Genomic DNA, 12,935 nt, shown 5'->3' with positions numbered 1-12,935 from the left:
ATGTTGGCTGCCGTCTTGTGCCTCGTAGACATAATTAAAGACAACGAGGCACTGGCGGGTTCCGAGAATAGAGGACAAACACAGACACAGAGATGTGCACAATAGGACCATTGGTGTCCCTTTCTGGGCACCTGCTCTCTCAGTCAAAATGCTGGATGGTATTTCTGGTCCTGAGGAAACATGGCAAAATCTTTTCTTTCCTTATGTAAATCCACATTCATCCTGCCTAGCTTTTCGGAAAGACAGTGTGGTAAAAGTCAGTCTTTCTCAATGAACGAATCTGTCTCAATTTCATGAGTGCTGACTGGCATATGAGATTGTTTCAAAAGAAAAAAGGCAGTAATTTTTGCATAGGCGTAAATGTTGGTAGGTACCAGTTAGCACTCAAATTTGTATATTTATCGAGGAGATTCCAGCCCTTTTCAGAGTGGGAGGCAGAGTGGAGCATCGGCATTGGTGTGTGCATTTGTTTTTGTGGGGGGGGGGGCGCCTTCTCAGCTGTCATGCTTATTTCCTAAAAGCTTGACACACTTGTGTTCTTGTGCAACAGCATTTTGAAATTCAGAACTCCATCTCTGCAAAACTCATCTTCTTGCACAGAGCACTCAAAACACTTCTTTAATTTCCTCAATATTCTGTTTCTCCCTCCAGCTCCTCCTCAGTCCTATCTTGGTTGTCACTTCTTGGTTCTACAGGAGAAAAACACTGGCACATATAAACTGAAACACATAATAGAATTAAAAAATGCAGTCCAGAATGAAAACAAACCAAGAGGCACACTAAACCCTAGAGCGACTCTCTGAACATATCATGAAAGAATTCACAACTCCAAATGAACCACAGGATCAGAACATCTCTTTCTGACACCTAAAAGCAAGACAAACAAACAGCCTCCAAGCCTAAAACCCGAGTGTTCTAAGGCTCTACCCCTTACTTCACGGAGGTTTCCTAGATTCAGCATTCCAGGCCTGCGTAATAATCACTCCCACTCGTGTTCAAAACAAGATAGAACTCTTTTCTGGTGAGTCAATAAAATTGTAGTAATTCTTTAAAATGCCCCAAACGCCATTGTTTAAAGAGCACAGGAACCTGGTGCTGGCTTGCTGTGAATGAGCGGTGCTAGCCTTCAGTCGGCTCGTTTCCTGCCTCCTCTGCAGGTTTGGATGATGCAGGAGGAAGGGGATTCTAATGGGGTTTGCATCTCTTTATGCTAATAACGTTGCATTAGCCCATTTTCATGGGCCACACCGGAAAACATAAGCATCAAATGAGAAACAAATGGGGCCAGGAAGCTGCCAGGAAGCCCAACCCCTTGACCCTGAAGCTCCTAAGCCCAATTGCATCCTCTGCTTCATTCATTCTTTATGGAAAGGCAAAGTAGCCATGCCTAAGTGAATCTGATTCGCACACACACACTCATGGACGCACACACGCACTCATGCACGCACACACACACTCATACTGTGCACACACGCACGCCATCTCAGAGTTTGGAAGCAGCAAAGTACCAGGCTCTTTTGATTTATGAAGCATCCTTCACAGCGTTGAGCTAGCAACATGGCCACCCAGGACCCCACTCCCTGAAATGCCTTTATGAACAGTACAAGGCCCTGCTCGTGAACAAAAGGAGCGGTGTGGCTTTATAAATCATTAATACAGACGGAGCCAGGCAGGGACTGCGTTCCCTGTTAGCTGAAGAGCTTTGGTTCAAGGCGGGGCTTTGGAGGCTGGAATTGGCTTTGCAGAACCACACTCTATCACTGTCTGTGGACACCTCCTGCTAGCCCCACACTTTCTCTTTGAATCTTCTGCAAGCCCCCAAACTCAAGGCCTACTAAGCGCCCTAACATACAAAACCCTGTCTCATGCCTGTAATCCCAGTACTCACGAGGCTGAGGCAGGAGGACTGCCGTGAATTTGAAGCTATGCCACATCATCTGTGCCACAAAATGTGTGTGTAGTCAGCCTGGGTTATCGACTGAGACCTTCTCCATACCTATCTGCTTCAAGGAGAAAGGATGCTCAGATCTTCCCCTTTCTGACGATTTTTTTCCCCGTTAAAGCAAAGCCGAGGAGCACTCTGGACAGTGGACAGACAGCCTGGCTTAGGCCTCTTAAATCAAGTTCTACCAGAAGTCTCCACAAGCAGCGGGAGGCAGACAGACCAAGTGGTCACTGAATAGCAGTGTCTCTCAGGGCTGGATCTGGAAAAACTTTCCGTGGCTTTAAATATCACCTCTCCCACCTAAGTCTCTTGTTCTCTGTGTTAAAGAGAGAAGGGAGGGAGAAAGTAGTTAGGTGGGTAGGTGAAACCTGGGCAGGACTTGGTGTTACACACAACTACAATCCCAGCATGAGGAAAGCTGAGGCAGGAGAATTGCTATGAGTTAAAGACCAGGGTGAACTATACAGCAAGACCCTGCCTCAAATGAAAACAAGGAACAAAGAAATAAGAAGAAAATATACTGACTCCCTGGAGGCCTATGTGTGAGATTAAAAGAGAAAATCCATGTAAATTTGCTGAGTCATGTTCTTGCCACCCAAGACTCCATAAATGTTATTGATTATGTCACTATTTTAATTATGTCTTTGCCTACATGGTGCTGAGGATAGCAACATCCTCTGGTCCCCTCAATGGACTCACAGTAGCCCTTCCTGTTTACAAAAAGAGCTTCCTTTCCTAAGCTGAACCAAAAGAGAAAAAAGGGGGAAGGGAAAAAAAGAGAGAGAGAAGAAAAAGTGTGAGGAATCCGGAGTTTGACACAGAGACCCCTAGTGGAAGGAACTGAAATTGCACCAGCAGGCAAAGACTCCATTCCTTTCCTGCTTCGGCAGCTCCTTGGAATCCTTAGAGAGGAAGGTGTTGAAGGGGAAAAAAAGAGAGAAGAAAGCAAAAAAGGAAAAAAAATGCATAGCCTTTGAAAGATTATCTGGATGAGTGAGGCTGTCAGCCCATGTAAGCAAAGGCAATGGATGGGGAAGCCAGCACAAGCTGTCTGTAGGAGGTGCTTTTGTGTTTCCAGAAACTACGGGAGTGACCCAGTTGAAGTCCCTTACACCTTGCTCTTATGTTCCCAGAATAAAAGGAACAAACGATCGGACAGCAGGGGCCCTGTTCTTCCCCACCATACTGAATCTGGACCCATGTGCTTTATCAATCCTAGTGTTTGCCTTGGCCTTCAAGTCAGGGACACAGGCACCCTCACCGCCCCAAGACTCCTCTGAACTGTTCACTTGTAAGCAGCCGCTCACCGTGTTGAAGTTTATTGGAGTCTGCATCACCGTGTCCGGAATCTCCTGCGCCAGGGCACAACGCCATTCTGAATAGGAATAAATGAAGCCCCTGCAGTATGATTCTGTCAGCTTTTGAAAGTAAATAAGTTTGCTACTGACAAGAGCAAGATGACTGGTACTTCTCCTCTTCCTGCCATGGAGCATTAATTGAGCTATGCAGCCATGCCACAGCCACCAACACCACCACCAGCACCAGCACCACCACCAGCAGCAGCAGCAAAGACCAGAGGAGGAAGGGGGAGCAGAGAAGTGAGCAGCCAGGATGTGACCCCAGATTCCTGGTGCCCATTCAGGAGAAGTTGACAGTTTCCAGGAGCAGGCCCTGTGTTATCTTAACATGCCGAGACATCTCTTTAATATCTACGTGGGGATCTTTCTTTTAGTATCTTGGGCATCTACCGGCTATGTGCTGCATCTCAAGACCGAGTGGTATTCCGCTCCATCTCACTAAGAACAATATAAAATGACCATTCTCATCTCGATTTTTTCCGAAGAAGCAATTAAGGTCCAAATCAAGTTAAGTGAGTTGCTCAATTCAGTCAGATCAGCTCATGAAAAACAGAGTTGGTACTAAGCCTCAGAGCTTGATTTCTGTTCTGTAGACGAGGGCAAGAGACACCTGCTTCTCACAAACCACGTTTTTGCAGGGAAAATCAGCTTGCAGGTTTCTAAGGGAAGACCAGCTTTTGAATATGAACCGGAAGGACTCTCTCACTGCCTAAGATTCCACAGTTGCTGCTCATTGCTTCTGGAGCATTCCAGGAGAGGGGCGTCATCTCTCGGCTCGAATCCTCTCCTGAGAGCTGAGCACTACCCAAACCTGGCATAGAAGGCAGTTCTCCTGGAAGGAGCACGCAGATGTATGCTGCTATTTCCAATAAGAAAAACCCAGTTCTCCAGGTGAGACCCAGGCAAACATCTGCCACCGAGGAAAGAAAAGACTCATTAAAGCCAAACCCTCCTTGCATTTCACTCCTGAGTCCGGGGAAATCTGGGGCCCTTAAATCCGAAAGCTGCCATACTTGGCTCCATAGCCACAGAAGGAAAAGGAAAATAGTCATTATGTCCCTGAGAACACACACTTGGCACTCCCACACTACTCACTAGTCTGTGTGTGCTGAAACAACGCAGAGGAAAAAAGATCAAACCTGGGTCCAACTGCACGGCAAACAGAATTTGATGAGCCTTAAGGACCATGGCAGCAGCCTTCTGAGCCAGCCCACTGCTGCAGAGCCCTCTGTATATATACTGTATGCATTAAATACAGGCTGTCTTTCCTTTGCTATGGGCTACTATCTGGGCAAAGGGAAGGAGAGGTGGCATGTAGAAAGTTGTAGGTTAATTATATAGTCTTGTTCTTTGCACATTGGGTCAGAGGGAGGAAAGAAGGAAGGACAGAATCATTCCCCCCAAGAATGGCACAAGATTCCTAACGCATGCAATGGGCCAAGCTGATCTGTGTCTAAATGCTGCATTGATGATGCACAGGCAAATGATGCTCTTCCAGGGATGGGGGAGCCCTGGGCCTCACTTACTAAGGGCATCTGGCACCCTTTGGGAGTTCAATAAACACAGAATGAGAAGAGTGTAGCGGTGGCCCAGGCCTGTCATTCCAGCAACTAGGGTGATGAAGGTAGATGAAAGGAAAGGTGAAGGCCAGCCTGGGTGACTTACTAAGACCTTGTTTCAGAATAAAAGGTAAAAAGAGGTGGGGGGATAGATAAAGTCAGTGGTAAAGCACTTACTTAACATGTCGTAGGCCCCAGTTGAACCCCAAGTGATGCAATACATGAGCATACACATGCAAACGTCACTGTGTGGACTCTACAAGCATGGAACCAACAAGCAAACACAGGAGTGAATTGATTGCTATGGATACTGGAAAACTTATCTATCGCCACTGATTGGGCAAGGGTACTAGCCATCTTAAATGTGGGATAATTTCAGAGTTAGCAAAGGTCTGTCAGCTGTGGTAATGAGGAGGCTGGTAGAGATGAGGAAGGGACTGATGGACTAGCTAAAGTGGAGGGAGAGCAGGCCATCCAGAAGGCATTTCACTGACTCACTCTTTACTCACGCCCCTGGACAAGATTACAGAGTTGCCACCAAAGAGCCTTGGGGCCTCTTGGTAAATACCATTTCTTAGGAGTTTGATCAAACTCTCCTCCTCTCTACTGCCCCTGTCCTGGGTCCACACCTTGCACGCATTATTCTACAATTCTGGAATGTCATTAGGTCCCCTTTTCACCCTATGTCCCAGTTCAAGCCAGAGTGAGACTACAGGACAGACACTGTGTCTCCCTTCCCCTATCCTCAGAGACCGGACGACCCTGAGTGGGACCCATTTCTATTGTTTCCTATCCCTGTGTATCTAAGATTGCCATGGTGTCTTCTGTAGCTGAAGACAATTCTGTGTGTGTGTGTGTGTGTGTGTGTGTGTGTGCGCGCGCGCGCATATTTCTGTGTCCTTGCTGGTGCATGCATATATGTGTGCATGTAGCCCCGAAACAACTTGTTACACTCCTCAGCTACCATCCCCACTTTGCATTTCTTTTTTTAAGATGGGATCTTTCCTGACTTTAAACTGGGCTGGATGGCTAAACTGGTGACTGGAGAGACCCAAGGGACCTCTTGTCTCTGCCTCCCCAGGGCTGTGATGTTTAAACATGGGCCACCAAACCTGCTTGCCAACTCCCTCCACCACCCCCACCAGGTGCTAGCTAAGCACAGGTCTTCACGATTGCACGGCAAACATTTTACCACTTACGCTGTAATCTCCTCAGCCCCATTCTTGCTCTCTTCTACCCCTAGACTGCTTTCTCTAGCTCCTCCCAAGCCCAGAATCCTTGTGCCTCAGCTCCGAAGAACCATCACCTCTGCAGAGACTCCCCTGAGACTTAGCCACCATCCTCTTCATCGCCTACCGTGCTCCCCAATCTGAAGCTATTTTCTGGCTTCATCCCTATCCACGTCCACCTCTTCCTGGAGCCTCAGCCCCACAACAGTACCGACACTTCTTAACAAACTGAAGTGGCAACAGCACATGGGAACAGTTTCACACAAACAAGTGACTATACCGTACCTGACCCTATACAGAGCAGAGGGCGGTGAGTACTGTCTCCCCTTGTTTCATAGTTCTGTCATGCCAAACCCACATATCCATCTGTCGCTCTCTTTACTGAACAGGTACACCCTCTGTAATCAGCCCTGAGGTTTTGTGGGTGAAATTTTAAAAAAGACTGAAAGACCTCAACTATCTATCTCACCGTAGAGCTCAGAAGCAATGCTCTGGAAATGGTCAAACACTTGTTAAATACAAGAAATGCAGATCAGTAGTAGAGGAATCAAAAGGGAAGACTCCCAAGCAAAGGACAGAAATCATCTGCTCTTTTTCATTCAAATAATCACAGTTTCGATATGCTGGAAAAACAGAGGCAACTGTAATAGCCCCACTTCCCGGCCATGTCAGAGGTCTGGGATTTCCGACCTTTGCACTTTCCTAACCTTAAGAGGCACCTGAACACTGAATTTGAGATTCTTTGGTAATCCATCTTCCAATTGCTTCCGCTTGTAAGGGCAGACTGTGTGGCCACTGCTCATTTCCCCTGCTGATTTGCACTCACGGTGGTAGAGGAGTCAGGGCCCTTCTGAGCTATTATGCTTAAGAGCTGACCCTATTTGACACAGACTCCTCCTCAATAGAGCCAGGAGCGGCAAGTGGCATCAGGGTGACAGCCACAGTCCTGTGCTCAGTCCTGAAAGACTCTCTCTAGCCGCTCTGGAAATAGGCAACTTTATTGATGAACGGAACTCTCTATGCTTTTCTTAATTGAATTAAGCAGCACACTGGGACACCTCTCCCTGTCCATTAAAGAAGTCTCTGCAGATGGAACAATTACACCCATGTCTGCCAGACCTGCTTCTTCCTCAGGGTGATACCCCATGCCCATCAGCAGCCCCCGTAGGCACAGATGTGCCAATCTGGTTTTGTTCACTATGCCACAATGCCTTTCTCCTCCAGAAGACTATGATTTGCCTGATAAACTACACTGCTTCTTACCAGCCAATATGAATAAACAAGCATTATGTTCTCTCTTGGGGCAGGGAGCTTGGTGAAATGAATCAGAAACCCCTAAAAACGATTGTTTCCCCTCAGCACATCGTCTGCCGGACAATCACTCAAGGGCCGGCTGTAAGAAAAACAGATGGTGCGTGAGCATTAACGACACAGGCTTTCTCCATCCCCAGCTCAGCAGAGCTGCTGGCTCGCATGCTCTGACACACAACCTACCACGAAATGGCAGGCAGAGAGTCATGGCAGAGGAGACGCCCGTCTGTGGACAGACGGATGCATTATGGTTTCCACAAATGAACGTCGCTATAAGTGACTTTAACGAAGAGGCAACCCAGGTAGGAACGCAGTTGATTTGGCGACACATTTCTCTCCATGGGAAGGGAAGGCAAAGAATCACCCAGCCCACTGGACGCTGGGCCTCACCCTCTCAGAACAGCTCCATCACACATACCTTCTCTCTGTCTTTAGAAAGGAACAGAAAAACCAGCAGGGTTTTATATATATTAAAAAAATTTATAGCAGACAATCTCTGAAGACAGAGGCAGGCAGACATCTCATGGCAAACAGCTAGCCAGGCCTACCAATGTGCTCATTCTAGCTACTTAGATCGCTTTAAACAATTCAGACATGAAGATAATCTATCCTAATTCTTTTCTGCGTTATTGGCACTATTGACCACCCCCAATCCACAGCACTGACTAATAAATCAGTATAGGATTAAGCCAAGAAGAAAGAATGTGATAAAGTGTCATTTGTCCCCTCCGTAAATCATCAGATGGAGACGCAGGGGGAGCAACTGCGACGAGAACTTAACTTTCCTATGCAGCAATAATTGTTACGCCTTACCTAATGCATCCTGAATTTACAGCCACGGATGGTGCGGAGAGGCGAGCCCCCGCAACAACACCACCATCCGGCCTCCATGAGCGAGCCCTCTACCCCAGTGAGCTTCCACACTGAGCAGCACTTTCTAATTAAAGACAGAAAGGGCTGATGTGCGGGTTTCAGTTCAATTGCTTTCGATCTGAAGGTGTCCACCATGAGCAATGGCTTCATTTACCAGGAATTACCCTTTGTACAAACCACTTCACTATTTAAAACAAAGCTCATGCATCACCATTAGGTGGGGAAAAATGACCCATCTTTGGATATTGACAGTGGCGTGGGCCACTTTAGAGGCCCCCTTTTCCTCCCCTCTTTAATGTGGATTTTAAGTATTTGACTCATTGTTAAATTTGGGCTGATTAAAAGACTGGGAGTGAACAGCGCTTGACAGATGAGAAGGCTTCGTGGAACAGAACTGGAGACAATGAGGGTGGGGTAGGAACAAGGAGCAGTAAGTTCATAAGCTACTGGGTTTCTTTACAGAGGCAGAAATCCAGGCAAAATACATCTTTGGAGGTCTGGGGCATGAAGTGTCCATCAGAAAACAAACCTTAGTGTTTGTGCTGTTTGTGTCCTCAGCATTCCTTATAGAGAAATGGGTGCTTGGTATTTGTCCCCCTTGATTTAGGAGAATTTTGTAGTGTGTGTGTGTGTGTGTGTGTGTGTGTGCACGAGCATGCACATACCACTTTCTATCAAGCAAACAAAATAGATTCTCCTTCGCTATCATTGCTAATAAGCTCCAAATTTGGAACTGGAATTCAGAATTCTCCCTCAACGAAAGAAGGTTGAAATGATTACCCAGTTAGCGGCTAACACTAGAATGATTTTTCACTGGAAGTATATACAAGCTGAAAGTCAAAGTGTAGGACAAGGTCACCATCAAAGGAGTCACAGAAAAGGGCCACAGCAGGGTGTCAAGACCCAAGTCTGAGGCCTGTACTTCACCTCACCAATGAGGAGACAGCCATCTTCTTCAGCAGCACGTCACCACTTCTATCTAGAAGTAGGCTACAGCCATAAACCCATACAGTGTGCTGGCAGTTTGTAAGTGTACATGCGTGTCCATGTGCATACATGCAAGCGTGTGTCCATGTGCATACATGCAAGCGTGTATACATGTGCATACATGCAAGTGATAACATCATTGGTTACCAATGCGAAAAGGGCTGCCAAGCTTTCTCCCATCTCACTTTTCCCAACTAGAGCAACAGCTTGGCTGTTAGAAAAGGGAGGAGAAGGACGACAAAGAGAAGGGAGAGAGAAAGAAGAAATCATAAACTTCAGGAAAATATTTATGTAAAGAGAAGTTATTAGAAAAGGTAAACAAATGATACAAAATAAGTCAAACAATGCAAACGCCAAAGACACCGCTTCATTGGTCTGAATAAATAAGCCATTTGCAGCAAAAGGGTTCCGTTGTTTTCACTTGAACGTTCAGTATATATTCCCAAGGCTGAGGGATCCTAATTGGTTTTTGTTTTTGTGAGTTGTCGTAAGGACAAAGATGAGAGTGTTTAGGAAGGGATGGGATGTTAATATCAGAGCCAGTGAAAGCAAATAACTGAGTCATTTTCCTCGAGTGCTGAATAGGAGAAAGTCCCTGTGTAAGAATTCATTCTTAGATAAAATATTTCAGTGAAGACCCAGGAGTCCCTAACACATGAGACCAGGTACACGAATAAAAACAGGATGAGAAATGTTTCAAAAAAGACAGGAGGATTTTAATTATTTTCTTATGTAAACTGATGATGAGGATGACAGTGGTCTCTGACACGTGCCGTTTTCCTACACACAAAATTAAATGCTTCTAATGGAGGCATTGCTAATCATAAATGAAGCGTGATTTGTTCATCTATTTGATCAATATGCTATGAAAGTATGAACTAGCTCTCTGTTCAGCAAAGGCATGGCTATGTAATACTAGCTATAGATTAGTAGCAGAAAAAAAAGTATAATGGTTCCACCCGGCAGAAGATATGTAGTCTGTACTGGTATGTGGCTTGTGGAGATGAAAGAGACTGTCTCCTCTCTAAATCAGCCAGTTGTCTGACCTTGACTTTGAATGGTGGCATTAAAAGGCCAGAAGAGATGACCCCAAGGCACAGGTCTCTGATAGTGGATTTTTGGTAGGAGCAGTGGTGGCAGCTAAACACCTTGATTGTAAAAAGGATAATCAAAAATAAATGTCTGCCAGTTTTTCCTTCAGAATTTTAGTAAACCCCAGTAAGAGACACCCTTCTGTCACTCACACTTGCTCTGACCTTGTGTCACACTCATTCAAGTGGAGAACACATTGAGATCTCCTTTCAGAGCCCATCCTCCATATACCTTCCTGGGGAACCATGCTGTTGATACAGTCACCTCTAAATATTTACTATGGCTGCCAGCACTTCCTGTGAGGCTCCCTCTCCACAGCAGGTGTGTTCCACAGTGGGAAAGCCTCGGTGCCACATGATACACCCATCCTTTCACAGCAAGGATAGGTGCTTGTTCAAAGGCACTGCCCTCCTTCCTAAGGTCTTCAATGGACAGACCGGTTTAATGGTGAAGCAGAAAACAGATTAATTAAAACACATAAGAACCAGAAAGAGAGAAAGTGTTAAGCACCTATAACACTCTATGTTTTAAATAACATTATTCCAGTCGATTCACAAATAAAATAAAAAGACATGAATATAGGATTAAAAAAACCAGATACTTTAATAATTTGATTCAATCCAGTTGAGGCTTAATAACTGAAGAAATGCTCTCTGGGATATTCTCATGGTGAGAAACTTATGTAAAACACACAGGTACTTTACAAACATTCACAACTGAGGCAAAGAAATGGTAGAAGCTGGTGGATCATATATTATCAATAATACTATCAATACATTCCTAAGAGATGGTTTTTGGTCTGATTTACTAACTGGGAAACAAAATAAAACAAATACAAGTGTAAACCAATTTATTCACAAGATGTTTTTAAGGGGACTGCTCTCAAAAAAGACTAGCAGCAGTAAATACGCAGAAGAAAAATTTGGCCACCAAGCTGATAACAAATTACCCAAATGTTCAAGCCAGAACCCCCGCATTTTATGAAGACATGTATTCCCGCAGCACAAATCAGAGCGGGGCATCTTGGAGCCAAGGGGCTCCTTTCAACTCTTGGAAAGGAAGTTTGGTTAACACACACACACACACACACACACACACACACACACACACACAGTCAGCCACATCCTTAAAACGAATTCGTAGAAAGGCAGGTAGAAGGATTACCCCTAATGAAAACTTTACAGGACAGGACAGAGGGAGTCAGGTTGTGGATTCCCACCAACAGACAAAAACCCTCTAATCTTGCCAACTCACAGCCACAGACCCCGCCCCGTGACACAGCTGGCCTGCCTCCCCACAGGACAGTGTTAGGTCATTCCCAAAGCCCTGCAGGAGTAGAGGAGGCAGAAACCTTTCTAGTAAGACAGAGAAGACCCAGTGAGGCCCAGAGCAGACACTCAGAGCAAGAACCAAATCCAAAAATTCACAGACTTGGACTGGGTGGGAATGAAGCCAACAGACATCCGGGCAAGACCACTGTCAAGGGAGTGGACAGGCCTGGGGTATAGAAACAACCAAATAGGCAAACAAAACCACCCTATGTTTAGGATAGTCAAAACAGTATCTGCCCATGCTCACCCAACGCTGGAGAGTTTCAAAGAAGATTGTGTCGGTGCTGTCAGACTGCAAAAATCCCAATGTTCTGATTCTTGTGGAATGGATAGAAAGCACAGACAAACTTAACAAAGATCTCTCTCTCTCTCTCTCTCTCTCTCTCTCTCTCTCTCTCTCTCTCTCACACACACACACACACACACACACACACACACACACACACACACACACACACACTTGCACGGTACAGGCACACTTTGTGCCAATCATTAAAACAGCTGAATTAAAACTACAGGCTTCAGGATATCATCACAGAGCCCCAAACTCTCTCAACATCCTAGGGACCACCCCTCACCTCACCTCTGGGACTTCTGACATGAGAAAACATGCTCAGAAGAAAAAGGCAGTTTTTCATCTTCAAATTCCCGGTCCCTGAGGCTGGGAATCAGTGTTCACAAAGTATTCACACAGGTGAATTAAAATAGCATTTTGGCCTGACGGAAAACCAGAAGCTCCCACCCAACCTCGTCTCGTCCCAATGCTCAAGCCCCCCAACCCAACCCCCCCAACACACAACGCGCAGCCCATTGAAACGGTACCCAGTCTGGCCAAGCTGAGAAAGAGCTGCCGCCACCGAGAAAGAGCCGCGCGTCTTACCTGCTGTAAGTACATAAAAGTCAAGGCACACGAGAGCTGGGGACACATGCCCACGTTGGGGAGTGCCACGCAGGTGGCCCCCGTCAGAGGATGCTGCATCGCGATTCTCGGGTGCCCGCAGAGCGAGAGCGGAGATGCTCACATACAATCTAAAATTGCGTTGCTTTTTTAAAAAAAAACCCTTTTGCCTAGTCGCTACAGTTTTTTTTTTCTTTTTAATTTTCGCTGATTATCTAACTCACACAGCAGTGGCTGTCCCTCTTGCTCTCTCTCTTCCTCTTTCGTCTCTCTCTTTCTCCCTCCCCCCACCGCACCCCAAGAGAGTCCCTCCTCCCTGGCTCTCCTCGCCCTCGGGTTTGCTAGTACCCAG

General features: G+C 46.0%; 1 protein-coding gene across 27 annotated transcripts in view; it reads right to left on the bottom strand.

Annotated features, from left to right (window-relative positions):
- Rbfox1 (RNA binding fox-1 homolog 1) overlaps positions 1-12,935 on the bottom strand; it is a 1,977,377-nt gene that overhangs the window by 346,543 nt on the left and 1,617,899 nt on the right. For 3 of the 27 annotated variants that reach the window (XM_048433141.3, XM_048433155.3, XM_085694618.2), the window contains exon 1: positions 12,566-12,865. The exons of 20 other annotated variants lie outside the window; for them this stretch is intronic. In XM_048433141.3, the coding sequence (XP_048289098.3) occupies positions 12,566-12,664 (99 nt within the window). In that variant the 5' untranslated portion in view covers positions 12,665-12,865. Of the gene's footprint in view, positions 1-12,565; positions 12,868-12,935 lie in introns of those variants that run through there. 4 more of the 27 variants (XM_048433140.3, XM_048433151.3, XM_048433160.3 and 1 more) reach the window with 3 other exon arrangements.

This window comes from Myodes glareolus, chromosome 9 (assembly GCF_982192425.1).
Source record: "Myodes glareolus chromosome 9, mMyoGla1.1, whole genome shotgun sequence".
Lineage (NCBI taxonomy): Eukaryota > Metazoa > Chordata > Mammalia > Rodentia > Cricetidae > Myodes > Myodes glareolus.
This window is presented reverse-complemented; position numbering and strand designations above follow the sequence as displayed.